General features: G+C 41.0%; 1 protein-coding gene across 1 annotated transcript in view; it reads left to right on the plus strand.

Annotated features, from left to right (window-relative positions):
- zmat4a (zinc finger, matrin-type 4a) overlaps nt 1-26,543 on the plus strand; it is a 186,180-nt gene that overhangs the window by 111,868 nt on the left and 47,769 nt on the right. The window contains exon 4 of the mRNA XM_078249623.1: nt 21,292-21,513. Within this exon, the coding sequence (XP_078105749.1) occupies nt 21,292-21,513 (222 nt within the window). The remainder of the gene's footprint in view (nt 1-21,291; nt 21,514-26,543) is intronic.

The following is a 26,543-nucleotide window of genomic DNA, read 5'->3' on the forward strand; positions in this document are numbered from 1 at the left end:
CACTTCACTGTTTGAGTGTACTGGGACAAGATTGGGAACACTTCTGAACTTGCCTTAAAACCCACCGGTTTATAAGATTTCTTCAGTGTCAAAGTAATTTGGTGACAGTTATCAGTATATCCAATGAAACACAGCAAGAAAGTAACTGTTAGTCATTCGGCGAAATTTCATTTTCCAAACTGAAATAAAACAAGGCTCATGTTCCGGCCACAGTCTAACTCATTGTGTGTATATATAGCAAAATTATACTCCCTGTTTCTTGTAAAAGTGTATCTGTTCACACAAGTGGAGACTTAATTTAAAAAAAAAAACCCTTATATTGATGTTCAAGCTCACATTTATTACATTAAATCAGGTCAACAAAAGGACAATGCACAAGTGTATTTGTTGCAAAGTTAGGCTATCAATTCAATTCCTTTTCAATTAAATTTTATTTATAGTATCAAATCATAACAAGAGTTATCTCAGGACACTTTACAGATAGAGTAGGTCTAGACCACACTCTATAATTTACAAAGACCCAACAATTCCAGTAATTCCCCCAAGAGCAAGCATTTAGTGTGACAGTGGCAAGGGAAAAACTCCTTTCAGGAAGAAACCTCGGGTGGTGGGAAAAACTTCCTTTTAAGGAGAAACCTCAGACAGACCCAGGCTCTTGGTAGGCGGTGTCTGACGGTGCCGGTTGGGGGTGTGATGAACAATGGCAATAATAGTCATAATAAAGATAATGGAACAATGACCAGAAATAGTATTTGTAGTAGTTGGCATAGCAGGGCACTGCAGGGCATTACAGGACGTAGCAGGGAACAGCAGGGCATAGCAGGACGGAGCAGGGCATAGCAGGACGCAGCAGAACGTAGCAGGGCACTGCAGAGCATAGCAGGGTGTACAGGGCATAGCAGGGCGCAGAGCAGGACCACTGGGACAGCTGCAATCATGATTTAGGTGCCACCCTAATCCAAGGAAACATGCTGGGCAAAAGAAAAACATAAGGACTCCGGGGAATAAGCTCCCCAGAGCTAACAAGCATTTCTGGGACAAAGATGCACACAGATGGAAAGAGAGAAGAGAGAGAAGCTCAGTGTGTGTGTGTCAAAGGAAGGCAGTCTAAAACTATAACAGCATAACTAACAGACAGGTTAAAGAGGAGCCTGGTCGGGATAGAACTCTCCCCTGCCAGATCGGGCTGTACTGGACTGCCTCCCTCTACTTTGATTATATCATTGGTTATATGGTAGATTAATCTGACGACTATGAAGAGAAGCAGAGAAGAGAAGGGGTGCCGTGTCTTTAGCGATACACCCTCCCCCCGCCGGTCTAGGAGAACTCTGCAACTCCTCACTCCCTAACTATAAGCTTTATCAAAGAGGAGAGTTTTAAGTTTACTTTTAAATGTGGTGACGGTGCCTGCCTCCCGAACACAGACCAGGAGCTGGTTCCACAGGAGAGGAGCCTGATAGCTGAAGGCTCTGGCTCCCATTCTACTTTTAGAGACTCTAGGAACCACAACTAACTCTGCATTCTGGGAGCACAGTGCTCTAGTGGGACAATAAGGTACTATGAGCTCTTCAAGATATGATGGTGCTTGACCATTTAGAGCAGAGGTGTCAGACTCAATTTCACTAAGGGCCACAATGGAAACTAAGAATCACATCAAGGGCCGGACATGTTTAGTTTGTTCATATGCTTTTATTTCATCGAAAAAGTCAAGGATCTTTTACTGGATTATTGCATGTCTCATATAGCCTTCTCACTTACAGTTTGGTCAACATAAAGCCCCAACTAAGTAACTTAGCCATCAAAGAAAAAAGCAACAAAAAATGTCAAAAGCAACAAAAACATTGGAAAAAAACGCCAGAAAAGGCCCCAAAAACAGGAAAAGTGGCAAAAACATCAGAAAAAAGGCACCAAATGCGTCTGCAAAAGTGACAAACTTCAGAAAAAGCGACTAAAAAACTAGGCGGGCCAAAATTTATGGTGAACCTAAATTGATATTTGGGCCAGGTCAAAATTTGCAAGGGGCCGGATTTGGCCCGCGGGCCTTGAGTTTGACACGTGTGATTTAGAGCTTTGTAGGTCAGGAGAAGGATTTTAAATTCAATCCTGGATTTTACAGGAAGCCAATGCAGAGAAGCTAATACAGGAGAAATTTGATCTCTTTTCTTAGTTTTTGTCAGAACACGTGCTGCAGCATTCTGGATCAGCTGGAGAGTCTTAAGGGACTTATTTGGGCAACCTGATAGTAAGGAATTACCATAGTCCAGCTTGGAAGTAACGAAAGCATGGACTAGTTTTTCAGCATCGTTTTGAGACGGGATGTGCCTAATTTTGGCAATGTTACAAAGATGAAAAAAGGCTGTTCTTGAGGTTTGTTTTAAGTGGGCATTGAAGGATATATCCTAATCAAAATAACTCCTAGTGCAACACACAAAGAAGTCAGTAACTTCCTGGTCCCACAAATCGGACACGGTATAGTATTTATTAAATGGTGAACTATATACATGGATTTCTCGGCAACGTCATCACTGCACACAACCGGGGGGCAGAAAGAAGACGTGTTTCGTGTAGCTAGTAGTAGCAGCATAGCGTAAGTCAAAATGCCAAGGAGTTGTTACGTGGTTAATTGTACAAACAGAGCCAGTGGAAGCTTGCTTTTGCCAAAAACCGGCAGAGGTTATGGCTTCAAGTCATAAGAAGGGCAGATTGGGGTCATATGCAAGAGTCAAGCTCCCATTGTATCAATCGGAACAGTTGCAGCTTGTTCAGTTGTTCAGCTAAGTGATATCTACCTGTCAGGGCTGTAGTACTCGAGTCCGGACCATAGAAAGTTAAAGGTCCGGACTCGAGACAAGTTTAGACTGCTAGCTAAAGCTACGCCGATGTTTTGCTAACGTTAGCCCAACAGCGTTAGCCTAGCCTGCTAAGTAAATATTACAACTGCCTTCGGAGTTTCTTATAGCTGCGTCCACGTTGTCAACATAAGACCTGTGGCATTAGTGCTCCTTTTGTACCATCATTTTATTGAATGAAATATTAAGCTTCGCTCCTACGAGATGGGTGGGTTTTTATTACGTTACACACAAAGCTAACTGGCTATAGTTACACTATAGGTACAGCCTGTACGTATGCTAGTGGACATTAGCTAACGTTGCAGAGACGGCGGCAGTAGAGTTTCGGCAAGCTAACCACGACAGTGTTGTCACCCTCTCGCCCACAATCAACCTCTGCTGCTAAAACAGTCAACCTGCAGTGATGTTTTGAAATGGAGACACACATCTTACCTTTTCCCTGAAATCCTGGCCATTATTTTAAGGCATAAACCAACCATAGGGGTACACTCAGGGGTAACCCTGCTGCTAACATTGGCTATTACATTAGCCTAAAATGATAATTATAGCCATACATATATATCACAGTAACACTGCAAAATTAAAGACCGACAAACAGATCCAACTAAAATCATGTTTTGAGTCAGCAGTTATATACAAACAATAACAAAAGCTTCAATACTTAAGGTTGTTGCAGTAAACAGGAAACCCGTGTATAGGGAATGACCAACCAAGATTGTGTGTACTACACTGAACACATTGTTGCGTCAATAAATTTTAGGTTAATTTGAGGTTATTTGTGTGACAGAAACGGGCGCGCCCAGCATTATGTAAACAAACAAAAATACTTATAATACGTCCCTGAAACAAACTGAGCACTCAGGAAGATAGTAAAAGATTGTTCACAGTATATGTTGCATGTTAAATTTCCAATGTGTATAAACAAAAGCCTGGTCCATTTTTCCTATTCAGTTTGCGCAGGTCCTTTTGCTTCTTCTCCTCCGGGAAAACACGACCGCGTTGCATTGTGGTATACAGGAGTAAAATGTAGGGTACATTGTATGTACGCTCAAATTAGCTGTGCATTGTGGGTATTTTATAGTGGACTATATAGTGAATGAAACTAACCGCGGAGAATTCAAACACCACTACAAAATGGCAAGCACACTATATAGTGTACCATTTCCGTGATAAGGAACGGTTTCGAACACAGCTAAGGAATGTCAAAATCAAACTTGATCGTAGGCCGTTTTTTTCATTTACTATTTTTGACTTAAGCATAAAATCAAAATACATAAATAAATAACGACATAGCAAATTGTTAACTGAAAAAAATACATGATACTTGGATTTGGTAAATGTGAAGCTTCAGCTACCAGCCCCTCTAAAGCTCAACAACACATTTTTTCTTGTTTTGTTATCTCGGATGGAGCGTTTTTTCTCTGTCTAGATGACAGTAGTATTGCTAGTATTGCAAATAGAAATGTTTATGACATGGAACCTGAGTAAATTATGGAAGTAATAAAGTAATGCATCATTAAATAAATCACCAGATTTCTTTTGGTCAAACTAACCCTGTTTTGGGAGGAAAAGGAACAAAAAACAATGCATAAAATGTGTCTGACATTCACACATTACTTCCATTAAGATTATCATTTTGCATAGTCAGTTGCCAACTTACTGTGTCTGTCTCCAATTAGTCTCGCTTTGCAAGTCCACACAGCATTCTGGGATGGGAGAAAAATGTGCATCTGGTTTATTGGCATTTCTTTAAACCAATCACAATCGTCATGGGTGGCGCCGGACAGAGCCACAGCGCCGCTGCAAAATAGCCTCGGGAAGGAACTTGTTTTGGTGGAACATGTGTACGTTCAGTTGTTTAGTCGTGCAACAGAAAACTCAGATTGGACAGATAGTCTAGCTAGCTGTCTCGATTTACCCTGCGGAGATGTGAGAGCAGTTAACCATAGTCCTCATGAATCGACCGGAGTTTAGAATGCTAACACAAAGAAAGAGGAAGGTAAAGGACATCTGAAAAGGACATCCGAAAAACGTGACATCCGGCGGAATTTCCGGCAGAACGAGAGCAATTCCGTAAGTGGAACGTTGTGGCTGTAAAGAATCGTTAGTTACCATTGTTGGTGTGGACAGCCCTTTAATCTTGTTTATGAAAATGTTGCATGCCATGTATTTTGGGCCCAGTTACAACTTACTAGCAGCCCAACAAGCTGGTGTGGTTGGCTGGTTTTTCCAAGTGTGTGTGTGTGTGTGTGTCTATGCGTGTGTTATTTAAACTGCTCCTTACCTTTGGGTGATTGAGGTCTGCTGCTGTTGTAATCCGCTGACAGCTGCTCACCTTGAATCTACTTACAAATTGGCAGTTGTGGGAGAATAATGAGCGAAGGCCACAGGAAAACAGTGAATGTGGAACATGGTAAACATATTTTCAGATTGAACACCTGAGTCCACTGTGAGCAGTGTGGATGTGAATAGATCAGCCTAGAGCTTGGTTTGTTTACTGTGGCTTGCTGGTGCTCCACTTGACCGAGTCATTTATATGCACTTCACAGCTTTGTCTTTTACTTTTTGCTCAGCACTACTTTTCTTTTAATTTGTTTGAAGTTTTCTGTTGACTGATAAGCTGGTGCATTTTTATAGTGGTATTATCTGAAGTCGCCCATTCTGAATTTATCCCGCATTATACTGCCTCAGCCACTGCAGTCTTTTTCCCCTCTAAAGTGGTGGGATTGAATCAGTAGATTTACACACAAAGCTCTTGTCTTTGAGTTAATGTTTGTTGGACAGATTCTTAAAATATTTGGCTGAAAAAAGAAGCACCGTTATAGCAGGACAGCATATGTGAAGTCTGCAGAGCTACTTCAGGCAGTATTTGCAGTGTTGCAGCCACAGGGAAACTTGTTTCCGTTCACCCAAAATGAAATAAATTACAATAAGAGCCTAAATTTTGATCTGAATCAGCCAGAAATCTTCAGCATTTGTCGGCTGCACAATAGTCATGGCCTAAAGTGCTGTTGATTCTTCTTCCTGTGCTGCATTTACAACCTATCATCCACCTGTGGGGTGTCAGGGGGATTCTCTCTGCTCTTGTTTTGGCTGGTTGAAATATTTATGTTCTTGTGGAGGTATCCAAACAGAGCCTGACACCAACTGAAGTTTTATTCTCAACAGTGTTCCTATTCAATTCATGGCTAAACTACTGAAGTGTGTGTATAAAAAGCAGCATAATACCACAAGAGTAAGAAGCCCTTTTTGTTAGTTTTTCACAGGTTAGGAGATAAGGACAGTGGTATATCTTTAGGTTAGAATGTTGTTTTTGTGTGGAATAACTGCTACCACCTTGAACAGTAGGGTTGGGTACCGAAACACAGTGCTAATATGGCACTGGTGCCTAAATGACCAGTATCTATCGGACCGAAAAGCAGCACAGATTTCGGTGCCTCATTTCGGCGCCACTGAAATGCCGGCACTTCTCTCTGATGCTCTGAAACGGAGGTTACAGGCAACAGAAGCATCGCTGCACGTGACGCTAGTTAACACTACACTTGACAGCAGGTAACGTTAGCCTACTAGCTAGTAGGCTAACGTTAAACGGTGTAACGTGTCACTGTATTTCACTGTAGAAGATTCCAACACTGGGACGTAACAGTCTGCAGCTGAAATAAGTTATCGTTATAAGTTATTACATTATTAATAAATGATTTAATTTGGACCATATGGCCTTAGCAATAAACAAGCCGTTCTTTAATGTCGCCAACTGTCGTTTTAAAAACACAGCAGTCTCTGAACTCGTGTTGGGAGTTTCGTTGAAGTTGGATGTAGTCCAGTTTGTCTAATGAGCGGACATTTGCATGCAGGATGGATGGAACAGGTGGCCAGCTAGTGTTAGCTTTCCACCTAGCTCGAACTCCTGCCCTTGTTCCGCGTTTCCACTTTCTCGTACACCGCTTTCGATGTCCCCTTCCCCGGCTAGCGGCATCAAGCGTCACCGCAGGCTGAGGTGCTGGTCTGCGTCGCTACCTTCCGCCATCGTGGTTAGCCTACTAAAGTATAGATTAATTACTCAGCTTTCTCCACAGAGCAAGAGCCTGTTAGCTTAGCTTTAAGATGGCTTACACTATTTAGACATTCTGGGAGTGAGTTCCCACCTCCTATGGGCGGGTTGAAAACATGCGGAACTAGCTGCTGCTACTGGCTGTAGTAGCCTCTTGCAAAAATGCCTCAGATGATGCAAAACGACGATTTTTGCGTCATCAGAGTTTTTTTTCCAGACACACAATACAGAGCTCTATCGTCTCGGGGACATGAGGGAGGGAAGCACGGTCATTCGAAAATACTACCGGGTTTCTACTGATACAAAGCTTAATGCTAATCGGTGAAGTATCCCTTTAAGCATGCCATCTGTGGCCAAGGGTTCAGAACAGAGGCACCTTAATTGCAGACAAAAGAGGGGGGTGACACAGCCATCAATTGTAATGACACCCAGCAAACTACTGGGACACTGGAACCTCCTACCCAACTGACATAAAAAAAAATAAAAAAAACAGTCCTACATCTTTGGATTGCAGCTGCTGATATCCAGTTTTTTTATGCCAAGATCCATTCACCATTCCATACATCAGATCCATATTTTACCTTCAAGCACTAAATGTTTGTTTTGTCTCACTATCAGTGCATACAAATAGTTGCAAATATCAGAATATAAACATTGAGTATGTTAATAAAAGGTTGAGTCTCTTGCTCTTGTCCAAACGACCCATATTCCAGTTGAAATAAAAGAACTGTTAGCTTTTGACTGAGCTTGTTTTATCCTCTGAAACAGCCATTTAAAGCACCTCTATTGTACAGGCACCCAGATCTGTCACAAATAGAAAATGTCAGGAAGATAAATCCAGGGCACCGGGAGGCCCGGGCTATTGATTTCTACATAAGTAACGTCAGCAGGCTGGCCTCGTTCCTCTGTTGATCAGTAGACCTCTTGGGACTCGCTGTTGTTCCAGCCTGCTGTCAGCCTGTATTCAGTTGCAAAAACTCAAGCTTGCCAAGCATTTTTTTCCTCATTCACCCACAACACCAAAGATCCATGCAGGTGCTGTTGCAACAAGCCTCGATAAACACAGATGAGAATATACAGGATCTCTATTCATCTCATGTTCATCATGGGAGAGCGTCATAAATTTGACTTGATGCTTTTTCCCCCCTTTGAACAGATGGTGTACATCATCCCTTTGGGTCCATAACCCCAATTCAAAACCCATGATAACAAATTCCAAAATGCACCTTAGATGAATGTGAAGTCATAGTACTGAAAAGCCCTGCATGAGCTGTTCTGAATTTCAAATGAACGTTTTGAACATGCAAGAATTTAATTTGACAGTTGAAGTGAATGTTTAATGTTGGTACTGCAGGCTTTCCTCAGCTGTATTACACTCTGCCCCTATAGGTTAACAAATAACCCTTATTTGCCCTTTATCTCAGGTACAGTTGTATAAATGTCAATATTTTCATTGACTCATCTGCATGTATTTTGAGTTAAATATTAACTGCTAGTGTTGCAATTCCTATTCAGTTTCTATTTTAAAGCTAAGGGAGGCTGTTAAATTGTCATTCGTATTTTTATGTAATAACAGCAACATGTATTCCACATGGTTCCACAACATATTCCTCCACATGGTTTCTTTAAGCACTGTTTCTACATTGTTTCTACTGTTTCCAATTCTCTGGCCCGTGAGCACAATAGCTGCCATGAATGTCACTTCCTTTAACATTTGCAGCTATATGTCAGGCACTGAAATCTGGAGCTAAATGTTATGGTAACATGGCTATGGCTCTTTTCCTTTACATATAATTAAGACTATAATCTGATGACTCTAAATGTCTCAGTCTGTTAACAGTGAAACGACAGTGTATGAATCATAGCGATATTTAAAGGGTCCAAGTATTTTTTGCTCCCTTCTGCTTCTCTGCTATTCAAACTTTTTAATGGGCTTCACACCATTTTACACCATTTTACATTTTCATACATTTACATTCTTTATAAAATGAATTATGAAAATGTCTTTTTAGCCATGCTAGCAGCATGGCATTAAGAATGGCCAGACCAATTGTGGGTGGGCCTTAAATTAAAAATGTTATCAAATCACTGTTTGATAACAACAACCTAATACAAATGACTAATATACTGTTATATTATCTGTGCTTACATAATATCGATTTTAATAGCTTGATGCTCTTTAAATATGTTGTTGCATTGTAAAAAAGTTCGGAGCAAAGGACCTATCAGCGATCGCTCTCCTTGGTTCTGACCAAAAGAAGAGCGCTTTGGAATCTCCATTACGCACCATACCTGGCTGTGCTATAGCGCATCTCTCTATAGACCTAAGGCCTATAGACTGTAAAAGTGGTCAGCAATCTAATATTTCTTCAAAACATAGTTTAGTTCTGCTCATATAACGTGAGGCCGAATATTTCACAATTCTGTTTTCTGTGTTCATTGACAACATCATCTGTCATGTAAAACAAGACTCAAGTTATTTCCTACCGAGAAACTGTTACTTTAGTGTGATTCATGTTATAAACATGCTTAACAAAAGAAAATAAATCACATTAACAAGCCCTAAAGCATCATTGGCCATAACAAGAGAAAACCATGGGGGAAAAAGAACTTGACAACAGTAACAAGCTGTTATAGAAATAGAAATACACCTGCAGCTCTGTAGCGAGTTATGAATCGATTATTTTAATCCATATATCTCATATAAACAACATAATACAATACAGGCAGAGTAGCCTTCACATACCTTACTGTTATCCTCTGGCGGTCCTACACAATTAAACTCGCTAAAGCAGAAGAAGCGACCAGATACTTTAGCACTGGTTGAGTTGCGGGCTCATCCATGGAAGACAGATCTACAGGGCTATATCACCCACTCGCGAGTCAGAAACCGAGGTACTAGCACCGGCGCTGGTCGCGCTTTATTTTGAAGAAAAGTTTGGGGTGGGCCTGTTGAAAAGTGGGTGGTCCTAGGCCCGTCAGGCCCACAAATAATGCCGTGCCTGGTTTGTTGCAGAAATTCATGTTCTCCACAGGATAAACTTTAATAACTTTATTGTTCCTCTTACTTTACCTGCAAAACTAATAGCATGTCCACCAGCCGTACTTTGTGTTTTGTTCTAATTGCAAATGTTATAACGCTAACATGCTAAACTAAGATGGTGAACATCATACCTGTTATGCTAGCATTGTCATTGTGAGCATGTTAGCATGCTGCCCTTAGTATTTATGTAAGTACAACCTTAAATATTTACTAGCATGGCTGTAGACTTTTGTGGCACATTCTCACGCCGTATTGGGTCGCTTTCATCGTGTAAGTTTGATCTCGGGCTCATATTGTTGCTCATTGTGTTTAATTAAGTTACTCGTGTTTCTCCTGCCGGTGTAGAGCTGTACGCATTAACAAACATATCTTTCCTTCATCAATATGGCCGAAAATATTGTTGCTGCTATTGCTGCTTCATACCTGTTGTAAAAGTCAGATACGTAGGGCAATCAAATGACCTCATGTCTGGATTAATAACATCATCTGGAAGAGGAAAATGCACTGTGATTTACACTGGCTTTTCCGGGAAGTAAACATTGGGTCCGGATGACTTCTGTCCCCAGCGCTACTAGGTACAGATTTGGCTGTTTTTTTTCCAAAATCTCCCACACTGATTTTTCATGATTCCACTGACTTTTTGAACAGACTATTTAACCATCATTGCCTCAAATATAACCTTCTCGGGGGATAAATGCACGCTTGCGGTTACAGAAGTGTCTTTTCTTCAGCCAGTATTCCAAGTTTAACAGCAGAAAATAGTTTCTTTAGCGCTCTGTTACCGTCCTTTTTTAGACACGTCCAAACAGCCCAGCATCCAATCTAATTTAACAACACTTTATGCAGCACACAGGTGTGCTCAAATATATTTGTAGTTTTAGTAAATACTGCACAACATTGAGAAATTGCAGTAATTTACAGCAGGCTTAGTAAATGTCCCCCTCAGTCTTCTTTTCCTATTTCCAACTTCACAGATTCTAAAGGGCAAATAGTCTGCAGTTCAGGTTCGGCTTGATTCAGGTAGTAATAAGATCTCGGGGATGGAGATGTTTTGTTTACAGGTTTTCCATGACCTGTACAGCTTACAGAGGTTCCTCCTCAGAGACAAATATGAGAAATTGTTTTGTTTCCTTAGTTGTACAAGGTATGTAGGCAGAGGAGAGGGTGGTGAGTAGAAAGCCCAAAAGGATTGCATTGTAGGAAGAGATAACTGCATGGATTCAAAGCACTTTGATGCCGTCTCTTCACAGAATCTCCTTGGATTTATAACTTGGTTCACGCTAAATAGGTCTACTTTGTACTGCCTGTCTGCATACAAAGGCCATGCAAGGAGGGGATTTGGCTTTTAAACACAAATCAGTGGTCTAAACTTGTGCAGGTGAAATGACATATTGCACTTCAGATGAGAAATAAAATGTTGCATTGTGGCACATGGAAACAATGTACTGTATTTCTTTCAGCCTTAGAGCGGGTGAAAGGGAGGTGTTTGCTTTGCCCTACTGTATATTTGATTTAAATAGATTTTTGGTCTTCTGATATTAAGTAGGTTGGTAGGCAAAATCTTCCTAAAGCACAAAACGGAGCAAGTGAAAGCTGAATGAATACATGTGAATGAGCTTTAAATTGGCAGATGACAAAGCCAACACTGTATTTACAAAGAACGGCATAAAGTCCAAGCAGCAGAGCAATCACAAAGTGAAACCTCACAACTCATTTATTTTTATTCCTCACCAATAAAGCCTTAACAAATGCTGCTCTATAGTTTCTACAATTTGCATTTTTAAAATGAAGTTTAAGTAAAGCTGCCTTTTGAAATGTAAGCTTTTCATCCAGCGAGAGTGGTACGCATCTCCCAGGAAACCTGTCTTAGAACATGTGAAGGAAAGGGACGCCACTATCTGAATCAGAATCACTTTAAATTCCAAGTGCTATAAAGGCCTGAGAATCTTTGTTGTTGTGCAGACACATTCTTGCAACATACTGGCACATACTGAATTTGGTACAATACAGCCTTTAGATTTAAACAGCTCAACAACTACACGGGTGCCAGTCTTCCGAACCTTTAATGAAACATGCGTCATTCTGTCCTGCACTGGGTTCGACAACTACAGACAACCCATGAATGGATGTGTCTGTCTCTCTGTCCCTCCTCTCCAGCCCTATTTCCTATTCCCCAGGTCCTTCTATTGCCATTTTCCATCCATTCACCAGATCCCCACTTTTCTACACACATTAACCTGGCCTTCTCCAACCACTCCCTCACCTTCATCCCGTTCATTCAGCCTCCCGGTTTATATACTGACCCATTCATTACCTGCCCGGTCGAAGAAGTTCAAATGTGCTTCTTGCCTTTGCTTTCTAGTTTCTGTATTCTGTTATCTCTTCTCTTATCTGAAACCCCAAACTTGGAATATGTCATTTGTTACCTGCCTGTTTTAACCTCTGCCTGATCTTTGGAACTTTGGATTTCCAGCCTGACCTTATTGATTTGTTGGCCTGCCTGCCTGCATGTAAGCCAATATATACAACTTCACATTGGCAATACATTATTGAACTCATCCTGTCTGCCTGCTTTGTTTGTGTTTGGGTCAAATTCTGCATTTCCCAAGTTGTGACACGGTGGTGTTATAGCCCCACCAAGAATTACAATAGCCTCAGCATAGCCCCACCAAGAAATCACCACTTGTTGAACATACAGAAACCTATCTGATTTATTTTATTCTTAGGGCGTTTTCACACCTGTAATTTGTTTGCTTTGGTCCAAATTAGTTGGTGAGTTTGTAAACTTCGTACCAAACCGCGCCATTACAAATCACGCAAAAACGTCCACTCCCCTTTTTGGTCAGATGTGCCTGGGGGTGGGAGCAAGAAAGTAAATACAAGAAGAAGGTCCTGTGTTCTGGACTAGTGCATATTTCTTGCATCTCCATGGTCAAACCAGCTCATTTCATTAAAATGATCAGACATTGTTTCGCGAGAGACGTTGCTACGTTTGCTCTGGTCACCGAGACTTCGCTCTGCCCTGCCGGCATCTGTCTCCAATTTTAGCGGCAGCTGGTTTGACCACGGACATGCGAGTGACAGACAGCAAGCTTGACCGCAGTCTATTTCTGTGATAGAAACACTGCAAGCTGCTACAGTTTGCTGCTCTACTGCATCGCAGATTGCTAAACACACCTGACTACAGGAGACATTAGCTCAGACTTGCGGAGTATATATAGTTGGTGCGCTTCGAGGTCGGATCATGTTCTCACCATAAATGAACCGCTCCAGAGTTTGATTGAAAGTGTACCGAGACCACCTCTTCAAGCAGGTCTTACAAGCATACTTCAAGTAGTACGCTTGTTTGGTCCGCTTTTGGTGCGCACCCGAGTGCGAATGCTGCGTTCTCACCTGCCCTGACGAACCGCACCAGCGGGACAAACTCTAGTGCGATTCAACCAAACTAAACGAGGCAGGTGTGAAAGCACCCTTAGGGCCCTATCTTGCACCCAGCGCAATTTACGGTGTACACCGACGCTTGGATCATTCCCATTTTGCACCCGACGCACAGCGGACTTTTGCCTCCACAGACTCACGTCGGTAAATTAGGGAATGAACTTGCGCTCCCGGGGGAGGTTCAGCAAAAAGAGGAGGCCTGTTCCTGCGCAAACGTTCCCTAGTGCTATTTTGCAGTTTCAGAAAACAATTCCGCCACAGACCAGGAAAAACCTAGTCTAAAGTCAGTGGCGCGTTATTCAGATGCTATTTTAAGGGCGCATACTTGGCCGTAATGTAGAGTGTGCACACCGCGCATACACTTTGCTTCTCTCATCTCACGGACCCAGCAAATCCCATTTTTGCAAACCATACATAAATACAAGGAAAAATATGACCTTGTTTTACACAACATTTCCATGAATCATGGATGTGTTGATGACATAAATGAGGAAATATTAGAGGACTTAAGGAGATGTGATGTTGAACTGCATGTGCTGATGCCACTTAACCCAAATGCAGCAGCACGGGAGAGGAGAGACAGAAGAGCTGCATCGTCTATGAGGTAATCTCGGTCTAATGTTATGCAAAAATATCAACATGCATTTATAACCTCGTGATTCAGTGAGAGTGAGCCCAAAACATCGGAAAGTATGTTTTTGTGACATTTCTTTATTTACATTTTGTCAAAAAAAAAAATCAATAGCAAACGTCGGTATCCTCGGCTGTGAACCGCTCCTGGCGTGCGACCATGGATGTAATGAGCGTGCGCCTAGCAAATCCGCCATTATAATAGCAATCCGCCATGGAACAAGTGTGCCTGCTTTTAAAGGGAATGTGAGATAACGCTCTGATTGGTTTATTGCACGTTACGCCCAAACCACACCTATGAGTAATGTAGCTACTTCAGACCAACCCATTTTAGATTTGCGTCGGGCGCAAGAGTCATTTATCCCGCCAGTATAATAGCAACAGCGCCCGAGATCCACCCACAAAGCTACTTGCGTTTGGCGTTTGATACTTGCGTTTCAGATCGTTAAAATAGGGCCCTTACTCTTATTATGCTGTTTCCCCCATTCTCCAGCTGGTCCAGTTTGTAGTATATGATACTTGAAATTTAATTGCAAATGCCAGATGTCCTCTGGCATCATATATTTATGTATGTACTACAAATTCTATAGCCACACCAATAAACAATTAAGCTCAAGCAAGGAAAAAAAATCTCTTAACATTTACGTCTGGGTATTTTGACTAAATACCCACCTTGATCCAACCATTTATATAATTTTAACTTTAAAACTCCTATTGCAAAATTAGGTGAATTCTCAACCAAAACAGAAATGGAAGAAGTGTTAAAAATGCTGCATTGTAAGCCTGTTTGCTAGATTGCTTTAATCTCTCCCCCTTTTTACAGCGTGCGTGCGTGCGTGTGCACGTGCGCACTCTGACTAACCAGCTACAAGGCTGCCAGCCTGAAATGTGGCATGTGTACTGTCTTCTTGACTTGATGATGATAAATCAGGACCATCAGGCTTGGATGATTCATACCCTGGTGTACTGATGATTCTCCCCAAAAAAATGTTCTTCTCACACATCAATGTCAAAAAATTGTGAGACTTCAGGAAAAAGCTACAATCCTCTCAGAGTGGTTTTTTAGTGTGTTGTCAGTGCTTGGCACTGTGTGTCCAAAGCTCATGAATTTGACTCTGTGCAGCGATATAAGGCACATTTTTATCTCGCTGCCGCTTAAACCTATAATAAAGAGAAGTGAGGGCCTTTTCACAGTTTAAAGTGTCCTTTACGCAGCAGGTGCTGCACTGATTCGACACCATCTGCCTCTTGGCGATGGCATGAGCCCCGCCTTCTGAACTCAGCTGAACCCTCGATCAAAGGAGACAGGGGTGTTAAACAGTATGGCTCTAATGATGCACTTAATGTGAGGAAAGGGTTTTATTCCTTTATGTGCCTGCTGGGTTATCTATGGGACTGGAAAGCTATTGTGCAATAACGCAGCCCGATATGAATGAGGAGTCTGTCACCTTGTATTGAAAATAAATACTTTAGGTAAAACTGGTGGGCTGCTAGACGAATGGCCGGGACACTCTGTCATAAAATCAGTAAGAATATTAAATCAGTGTGATTACACTCTGCTGGAGGAGGATACTGCACGGAGAGGTTGCACTGATGATGATAAATGATCTTTGCTTATGTCTTGTTATCATGGGCTATTTCCTGTATGTTTGCAGAAAATGATTTGCCAGAGTTTCTCTTCTATGCTTCTCATTTTCGCTTCAATCTCAACTTTTCAGAATCTTTAACTGAAGAGATTTGATTTAGTTTTGAAATGATGTTTTTGATATTAATGAACGTCCGTTACATTCAAGCCATTGCCAAATAAGTTGCTACAAAGCTAATTAAGACTATCAGCTCCACACAACTCTCTCTGTATTTCTCAGTATGGCTGTGTTCAGAAGATTGTGTCGTCCGGTGACTTTCCCGCGCAGAAACTTGAGTGAAGATAATTACCTCTTCTGAAGAGTCCATGTTTTTTTAATCCTCCCTGTCCTCCTTGGCAACTAGCAACTGCGTGTAAGAGGGGGGGGGGTCACAAAAGGCTTGTATCATGTGGACACGCCAACAGTTTTGTTGTCGTTACTTAGAATTCCTCATGGGGGAGACTACACACTATAGCTTTAATCAAGTGCTTTGAGTAGCCAAAACAAAATCACAAAAAGTCATTCTTAGGTATCGCAGACCTGATTTGATTGTTTTTTATTAATTTTTTTGGCTACTTGGATGCAACACAGCACTGACATATCATCACCTTTTAAGTTGATATGGCAAACTTGTTAGCAAACAACTTGTTTGGGAGCAATATTAGCATTAATTTAGAGTTGTTTCTGGCAACCAAATGTCACCATTTCTGTTTACCCTCTTTACCTCAGATTTCACCTACAACTCACTACAACAACAAAGTCCTTTTTTTAAATCTTTATTTCTTGCAAACAGAACGAGATATTATTTTTTTAAGCAAAGTACCCTTACATTTTCTCTCGACATACATTGTGCAAGTATAAAACTCATATGAGAGAACACTTGAGCAAATATATTACAACTCCAAGTCCTGCCACCTGCAGAAGTTCTCCCACAACTCTGCAATGGTAAACTGCATCAGCGAGGATGAGGCTGGGTCGAAAGGCGTTGTGGACTCCTTCGTTAAGTGTTGGCTTAACACTAGCAAGACAAAAGAGTTTTTTGTGGTCTTCAGCAGGCAAACAATACCCCCTAAACCAAATTCCATCCATGGGTCGGATGTGGACTGCACAAGACTACAATCTGGACAACAAGCAGGACTGGGCTAAGAACAGAGGCTGGACAACAAGCAGGGCTGGGCTAAGAACACTGAGGCTGGACAACAAGCAGGACTGGGGCTGGACAACAAGCATGACTAGGCTAAGAACTCTGAGGCTGGACAACAAGCAGGAGTGGGCTAAGGACACTGAGGCTGTGTACAAGAAGTGCTAGAGCCGCCTCTACATCCTGCAGGGGCCGGGGTCATTAATTGTCCTTGTACAATGCTGTGGAATTTATTCTTCTGTTGTGTGCTGGGGTAACAGGGCGAGGACAGTCAACACCAGCACAATCAACAAGCTCATCAGGAAGGCTGGCTCAGTCCTGTGGGTGGAGCTTGATTATTTGGTGGTGGTGTCAGAGGAGGATGTTGCGCAAGCTGCAGAGCGTCATGGACAATTACTCTCACCCTCTTCACCATCCTGCTGTGGCCATCAGACATTACAACTCATCCACCTCAGGTCAAGGTCTTATGGACTACACTGGATTTTTATAGTTTATTACAACTCAACTTCTTACTGACTCACGGGACATAATGTGCAATAATGGGACATTAAAGGAAATATTTTGGACATAATCATGAACAATCTGTATTAATCTCGCATTGCCAGACCTTCCTCCACAGCACTGCGGAAAAGGGTCTGGATAGTCCACACAGCATTCTGGGATGGGAGAGAAACATGCTCTCGTTTATTGCCATTTCTTTAAACCAATCATAATCATCATGGAAGAAACTTGTTTTGGTGGAACGTGTACCTTCAAAAGTTGTTTTAGTTTTGCAACAGAAAACTTAGACATATATATATATATATATATATATATATATATATATATATATATATATATATATATATATATATATATATATATATATATATATATATATATATATAAATATAAGACTTTTGAATTTTTTTTAACAATTGAAAGTATTACAGAACTGTTCACTATGCAGATATGTTTATAGGTCACTACAAAGACTAACAAGTAATAACACCAGGCCAGTATTGTCAGGACATGTGTAGTGAGTCATATGTTTAATCATCTAAATGAGAAAAGAGTTACATGAGTAGATTGATACCCTCACATGACATGTACAACAACTAGAAAGCAAGAGCCAGTAGTTGATAAGCCGCTTACCCTCTCATTTCTACAAATTAGATATATTTAAATATATAAAAGTTTGACAAGGCTAGGCTAGCTATTTCCCTCTCCATTACCCTATGCTAAACCGAGCTAATCTCCTTCAGGCACTAGCTCCATAGTTTGCTCAATACTGTTTTACTTTAAGTGATGATTTGTGCAATAAAGTCAACACTAAATGTATTAGTTCTATTGGCGATATTAGCATTTAGGTACCTTCTCGACTAGGACTGATAATCTAACAAAATTTGAAGGAGTCTGTGTCTGTCTGTCCTTTTGATTTTCTCAACAACAGTTCATCCGATCGACCTGTACACTTGGCGACTGTATTTCTGTGTGACGATTCCAAGGAAGTGTTGAGTTTGAGCTCTTGAGATCTACTGGAAATATTTATAATGCGTTATGTACACACTGCGCAGTGTATATTGAGGGACCCCTATTAATGGCATGCTTGGTACAGCTTGCTCTCCATCGCTTGCTACAGTACATTCAAGAACAGATGAAGAAAAAGAAACTGGAGATGTTATATTGTAGCTAGTCTGGAATAGCGGAAGTACATTTCAAGGATAATTGCTGGATGTCCCTCACCTTGCTGGATGTACCTCACCATGTTCTCAAACTGTTTGCTTCGGGACACAAAATATATTTTCGAGCAAGCAAGCTACACGCTAATAATGGCATGTTTTGAAGAACATTTAGATTATGCAACAATGCTTGGTTCTTTTGGGGAATAATTGTAAAGATTTACAAAGAATGTTTACAGCATTTACTTTCTAACTGGGACGTTTTGGGACCGATTGGTGGGGATTTCTGTGGAAGAAGTACACACGGCGATACAATAGTAAGAGCAAATGACCATGTATCCAACTAATTTGAATAGATCACGTTACTCTATGGTGTCTACAGTTAATTTAATATTGTATGTGGATATTTTAAATTTTCTTTTGTGCAAATGTTTCACCAAAACAAATTCCTTCCCAAAAATATTTTGCAGAGCCATCGCCTCTGTCTGGAGCTTAGTGCCACCCAAGACAATTGTGATTTAAAGAAATGAAAACAACCCAGAGCATTTTTTTTCTCCCATTCTTCTAGAATGTATGTGTGGTGTAGCCAGACCTTCCTCCACAGCGATGTGGAGTAAGGTCTGGCAATGCAAGACTACACTGTAGCAAACTTAAACATTTCAAGCATCAGCGATGTAACTTTCGGAACGAACGCTTTTGTTCCCGGAATTAGCCTGGTTACAAATAGCTAGCTGTTAGCAAATGACACGTATACTCTAGCATTGTTAAGGGTCGCAATTATGTCATGGCAAATGTATTGTGTGAGTGGTTCTCGAGAAAGCTGCAAGCAGCAATACTGGAGGCCAAGCAATCACCCTGTTCTGAACGGGCACTGCTGTAAGTAATAATACCAATAATAACAACAACAATACTTATACTAATTATTATAATATTAATAATACCAATAATAAAAAATAGTAAAAAGCAGCAAACAGAAAGTACAGTATAAAGTCAAGTTGTTGATTGAAATCCTAATTGCCTTCTTTTTATCATCCTCACAAAGTAAATATTTCACCTTCTTTGAGTTTTCCACAGCCTTTTAATATTCTCTTTTACATTCTGTCATCCCTTTCTCTGCTCTGCTAGGTAATTGCCTGACTGATTGTTCAAACAAAGAGCTGTGCTTTCAGGTTATATCTCATATGCCAGAGGTGTCTAAACAGCTTTGATGGAGAATTGCACCTAGTTCTCCATATATGTCGATCTACCAACTGTAGTTTTCTCACTGACTAGCAAAAGAGCAGATGGAGCTTCTGCTGTGTGTGGGGCACCTTCAATCTGAAGTTTAGTGGGAAGGCATGTTATGCAATGGCTAGTTTTAATCCTTGGATTTAGTTGCTGAAGTGTATGGCGGATGCACACACCTCTCTCTAAAAGCATCTTTCTGTTTGAGAACGGCATTAAATCAAAAACAGCCCCTTGGCTTCTGTAGCTGACCTCTGGCATTCTTGCACAGGGGACTACAGGGATTAAATTACACTGACAGTTGTTACATTGGCCTATTAGTTGGAAAGGTCACCCTACAGTATAACTGCAAATGCACAGATTCAAATCCTACATAATAGCCAGTTGCTGTGGATGAGAGTATTTTAATGTAAAATATAATGCAAATGTAAACTCTGCTCTGCCTGGGGCTCAGCTGTGAATCACTGAAGGCTGAACCCACAGTATAAACAGAGCAAAATGCTGACAGTTAAGGTTCTATACATTCTCTCTCTCTCTCTCTCTCCCCTATGTTTTTCACTGGAGTTGCCAATGTTGACTGGTGTAATGGGACAACACTAAATGTTGACTTAGGGTGGGCCGAGCACTCAAGGGTTAAAACTGATTAAGTTCATAGTGTCGTTTTGTGTTGGGGAGCGCTCAGTGCAACGCGGCACTCGCTCCGGGTTAATGCAGTCATCCATGCATGAAGGGACAAGTGGGCAGCCACAAGGACAGCAGGCTTTTTAATCCGTTTGCCAAGTAGAATTTAGGTTTTCCTCTTCAGGCGCTTAATGGAGATAACAGCTTGTTATTCAGGGGGCTGCAGTAGCACTCATTGTCACATTGCTGCTGATGAGTGCTCATTAAAACCTTTACATTGTTCTCTGTCTGCTGGCTACAAAATTTTTTAGGCTGTGTTGACATGCCAGTAATAGTTTGCATTCTTGTTACAAATGTGTAAAAATATGTATGTTTTAAAGCAGTACGCAGTAAAACAATTTTATTAAGCAGTGTGAGAACTGAGAGGTGGTCATCTTCCTTAATTTCCATGTGAAAAATATAACACTGTCATATTCACATATCCATTGCAAGAGTTACATTGTATTGGCCAACTGCAGTTCTAAGAATGAAATAACTCAAATATGGTGCGAGGTAAAAAGACAGCATACGGTAGCAGGATGATAGTTAAGTAGCACTGGTCGTTAAAAGTATAATTCACATGACAAACAACATAAATTTGGTGGGATGTTCCGAGCCCATCCTGGGGATCAGTATCAGGGTCGATCCAGGTATATTTTAATGGATCGGTGTCGGCTAACATAAATCCAATCAAAATTGGATTCTTCCTTTGCTGAACTCCTACTGTGTTTTGCCTGCTAATGTTGCAGTGCTGCTCTCTTTAATCACATCTGAGCTCTACAGTGCAAGCACTTTGCTTCATATGCGAGTGTGTGAATGTGAAAAATGATTTGGTCGCACTGGTGATTTACTCCGTTTTTTACATCCGGGTTGGCAAATAAAAAACAAGTCACTGAGGCACGTGTCTCCTTTTAAACCAGTAAAATCCCTGCATATCCTCAATTGTGTGTTTTGTTTTTGTTCCGTCAGAGGCATCACCCAGTCCTGTAAAGAGCTCCCCAGAAACGTCTCCAATGACCTCTCCGCGACAGCGCCGCGACTCTGACCGCTACTGCCAACTATGCAACGCCTGGTTCAACAACCCAGGCATGGCTCAGCAACATTATGATGGCAAAAAGCACAAGAAGAATGCTGCTAGAGCAGACCTGTTGGAGCAGCTGGGCAAGACCCTGGACATGGGAGAGATGAAAGGTACGGAGCTCTGTTGAAGTCATGAAATACATTTTATATTCTGACTGTTTTAGTCTTTTTATTGTTTAGTGATATGAAGTGTGTCATAGAATTTGGTTGAAACTCTACTCTTTTCCATGTATTGTTAGACTGCAAGGTGGCAACTTCTGCGTTTAAATGTAGGATTTAAGTCGAAGCAGTTAGGCGCCAAGAAAGTGCATGCATACATTGTTAGTGAGCCCCTTTTTGATAAATATAATATTTGTCTTGTGAAAAAATGTCCGCCTAAAGTCAATTCTTTACCAAATCACAAGATCATGTGAGAATCGCGGGATCACATAGCACATGGAAATCCATCTTGTCAGGCTTCAAGCAATGCGTTTGTGTTCAAAAAGCAGTGGAACGAACCAAGCAGCATCCGGTGAGGAGCTACTGGCAGCTACCGGCGTGGTTTAGGTGTGTGTGACGACCGTGACTATTCGTTAAAAACAACGATGGCGGACTTGATAGACAGATGGTTCATCCAATCACCTGCCAGGTATTTTTTTTAAAGTGCCTGCCCTTTTCCAAACAGTTTCCAATGACGCCTTCTCAGATGGTTCTGTGTTAACAAACCATATGGCGCGCCAGGTTATCGGACAGGACAGGTGTTTCTTTTGTGACCTGTGTCAGACTCACACTTACGTAGAGTGACTGATGGAACAGCCATGACAGGTGTTAAGTAATGACACAGTCATGTTGACCCCAGAGCTTCTCATCCATAGTACAATGTAATTCAATGGGAGAAGTCATCCATTAATAAAGTAATCGTTATGGTTCAAGCCACTTGTCAGCAGGCAGGCTAAAGCTAGCTGAAGTGTCCTTGAGCAAGACCCTGACACCCTGCTGGCTCTTGGGGTGCTGTCATCGACTGACCCTAACTTTTGACCTGCCTGTGTTTGACAGTTTTGGGAAACATTTGGGACTATTCCAAAAATAACCCTAGGTGAAATTCATCATTTGGAGGTGTATTAAGTTATATTAAGTTAGGTTTTTGGCCACTTGGGGACAGTGTAACAAGCTGTAAATTCAACATTACAGTATCACATATAACAGCTACATATTTACACACCCAGCAGCATTAGCATTCATTTTGAGTAATTTTTCTGCCCACCTGGCAAATATTATCCCAATAGTTCCTCTCCTTCTAGCTCTGGTTTGGTCTTAACTTGCTAATGGTGCTAATATAGCTCCCAATTTAGACAGCTAGCAGACATGTAGCTACATTAGCATTCATTTGAAGTTGTATTTCTGGCCACCTGATGAAGGCAATCTTTTTCATCCTTTTTTGTTCCTCCTTTTTGTTGTCATCAAACTCCTAAGAAAAATATGTCTCTTTAGCTTCTAAATATGTCACGGTTTTCATCAGCTAGTTGTCTGTCTGCTGTTTGTGGCTACAGTGAACAGTGTGGTTAATGAGAGCACTGAGACTGAACCAAAACAGTGGGGGTTATAAGAACCAAAACAATGTGCTAAAAGATGCTGACGCTCTGTAGAGCTGAGGTGAGTTGGTGGTAATTCTCTGTGGGTTCTTTATGACCAGGGGCGGTTCTACATTGAATTACACCCAGGGCGAGACCCCCTTTGAGGGCCCCCCCAAAAAAGTGTATATTTATTTTAAGTTCTGATAACTGTCATATTTTGTGCAGAATTGTGTGTTCATTGTCTTTTGAAAATGTTGGAGGTGGAGATTGTGCAACTTAAAGTGTTTCCTGTTGTAATTGCAATAGTTAAATAACTGGATTCTCTTAAGTGTGTTTTTCAAATGTTCTAATGAAAGATCTGTGCAATTGAGAAATATAATTTTGTCTTTCACTTATGTTGTAAGTTATGTTGTGTGTTGCGTGTGTGTGTGTGTATGTGTATATATGTGTGTATATACATATACATATATATGTATGTGTATGTATATATATGTACACACACATATATGTGTGTGTGTATATATGTATATATATGTACACACATATATGTGTGTGTATATATGTATGTGTGCCAAAAACATATACAATCAGATATATAAAAATTGTAACAATAGCAGAGAGCAACAATAATATAAAATATTAAGAATAATATACAAATAAAATATAGAATAAATAGGCCTATTCTAAATAGCACCAATCCTTCATCACACAAATGTGAAAACACTAAAGAATCTAACTGTTGCACTAAGAACAGAAAACACAAACTAAAACCCGACCTTTCTGGCCTTCCTTGATGCAAAATCATCAATGTTATTGTATGAAATCTGCTCCCCTATTGAATGCTCACGGGCACACGCCCTTTAAAAAAAAAAGTAGTCAAAAAATGTTTGCATTTCAGACGGCCGACACGAACACACACGCCTATCAACTCGATAATAAAGCCGTGAAGTAGGCAATGCTCTTTCAACTCAGGATAGGATTGAGATGAAAAGTTTAACTGACACATAACCACGATCAGCTTCGTGGGTGCTCAGTATTAGCGGAGCACCAACGGTATATCGGCGCCTATGCCCAGCAACCCGTTCGACCCAGAAGTGAACTGTCCCCCGCTCCCCCCTCCGCTTTCACCTTCTCACACAGCTTCTATGTGCAGTGTGCGCACGGCACCTTCTCAGCAAGCAGGGGCGCAAATTTGCCAATTCCCCACAAGGTGAAATTATAGATAATACAGTAGAAAACCGCTTCGAGAATTTTTTATTTTTTTAAGTGCTCATGCCGCCCCCCATGAGTCATAAAAAAAATGCGCCCCGAGCGGCTGTCTGCTTCGCCCGTGCCAAAAACCGCCACTGTTTACGACGAGACTTTTACATTGTACATTAACTGTTCATCTGACGTAACAAATATCAGGGCAGCTTAGCAAGACTTATCATCATTTACTTTTTGCTATTCTACCACTTGGTCGCTGTCAGAGAACGGTAAAATGTTATGTAAAGGATGTTGCAAAGAAAACTCCCGCTCATTGTCTAACTTCATGTCTGACCATCATTTTTAGGAAAAATGTGCCTAAGGATGGTCTAGTACCGAAATGTTGCCTACTCTTAAACTTTAGTTTAAGACAGTCAGACAGTGAGCGGTAGTTTTCTTTGCAACTTTTGACCTGCTTGTCCCCCTCACGTTGTAGATGTGTGAAGTATTTTTCTGTAGGATGTTTAAGTCGTAATTCTTGTCAGACACTGTAGCCAATGTGATGTGTAATAATGTTTAAGTTTGTAAGTTTATTTGATTAGGACAATGCACATTAATCAACACTTCTGTAAATACGCGTGTTAGCCAGTCGGCTAATTTTCAACTGTAGTCCTAATTACCTAGCACGCATGTCTTTATGGTGGGAAGAAACCGGAGCACCGGAGGAAACCCACACAAACACGGGGAGAACATGCAAACTCCACACGGAAAGGAACGACCCCAGAACCTTCTTGCTGTGAGGCAGAAGTGCTAACCACTGAGCCACCGTGATGTGTAATAATGATCAGTGAGAGAGACCAGCGTTACAAATGGAAATAATTCTGATCATTTGTGAGTCCTCTAACTGGAAGCCCTCTTGACTAGAGCTGTCAGCTCAATGCCTTCTGCAGTCCACTAGCATGTCACAAGCTGTTAATTTTACGGAGGAAGAGGAGGAGAGAACGTTCTTGCTCATCCTCTCCCAGTCACAATATGTCAATAACAATTACACAATATTATTCCAGCTAGTGCAGGGCCGGCTGCCAGAAGAGCAGAGTGTGCCCAGAGGTCTTGTAAAGGGTATCAGGGCGTGACCGCATCGAATGGGAGAAACAAGTCCTCACAGCTGATTGGACACAGACCCCTAACTCCAGGCCTGATTGGTGCTTTATAACTATGGGTGTGCTGTGGCTGGTTGAGGGCAAATTGAATGGTTGCAGTCAGTTCAGCTTTGTCATGTTGGCTGTTGAGGTTTTAAGTACATGATGTCTATTTCAGGTTTTTACATTTGGCCCATGGTTGAACGTCACTACTCAGCATTATAGTTCATTATAGTATAGTAGTTTTTTTGTTCTTTTAAGCAATTATATTAAACAAAACAATGATATAATTTGTACAGAACTGAATGTGTTTGAGCATTTTAAACCCCACTCCAACAGAGTCCTAACCCAGTTGTACCATGTCTTTTGTTCAATAGTACATGAGATAAATCAGTATATGGATATGCATCTCTACGTACATACACCCATATACATATCCACACGTACAGTATAAATATACAAGGGGTGTACCCCAGTAAGAATACATTATTTGACTGTGAAAAGTTAATGCGCTGTGTGTGAGCTTTTATTTAGACTTCATTCATGTACATGGTTAATGATATATTATTTTGTTGGCAGCGAAACATAGATAAATGTATGAGGAGTATAAATAGCAGTAGATTTAATTAGTTCAGAAAATTAAGCCAATTATTTTCTAGTAACTTGTAATTATGTATAATCCAAATACATATATGAATAATACTAATGACATGAAGAGAAACACATTCAGATAGCAGTAGCTTCTTGTAGTCGTATCTTACAAATCTAAATACATTATACCGTAATCGGCCATGTAACCTTTTCAAGAAGTTAGGTAGTTCTTTATTGCATACACCAAAATTCAGAGGGTTTATGTCTATTTAAGCAGTATAAGTCTTCTAGAAAAACATATCAGTTGCCAGAAAAATTTTATCTTAGTGGATGCAGTGTACACTAGGAAAGCGAAACAGCAAGCCTGGAAAAATAAAAGACAGCCAGCTAAACAGTACAAAGACAAGCACGAAGCACAATCAGGAGCAGAGCATAAGTCATTCCCTAAATGTGGTAAGTCGCATGCTAAATTCCAGTGCCCAGCAAATAATGCAGACTGCCACAACTGTAGTAAGAGAGGGCATTATGGCAAAGTGTGCAAGTCTACCAAAAGTGTGAGTGCGGTCACAGAAGATGACGACATATTCCTGGGAACCGTTGATGCAGGAGAACATGCATGGACAGTAGACTTACAAGTAAGGCATACTAATGTGAGGTTCAAGATTTGATACAG

The sequence above is a fragment of the Sander vitreus genome, chromosome 5 (genome assembly GCF_031162955.1).
Source record: "Sander vitreus isolate 19-12246 chromosome 5, sanVit1, whole genome shotgun sequence".
Classification (NCBI taxonomy): Eukaryota; Metazoa; Chordata; class Actinopteri; order Perciformes; family Percidae; genus Sander; species Sander vitreus.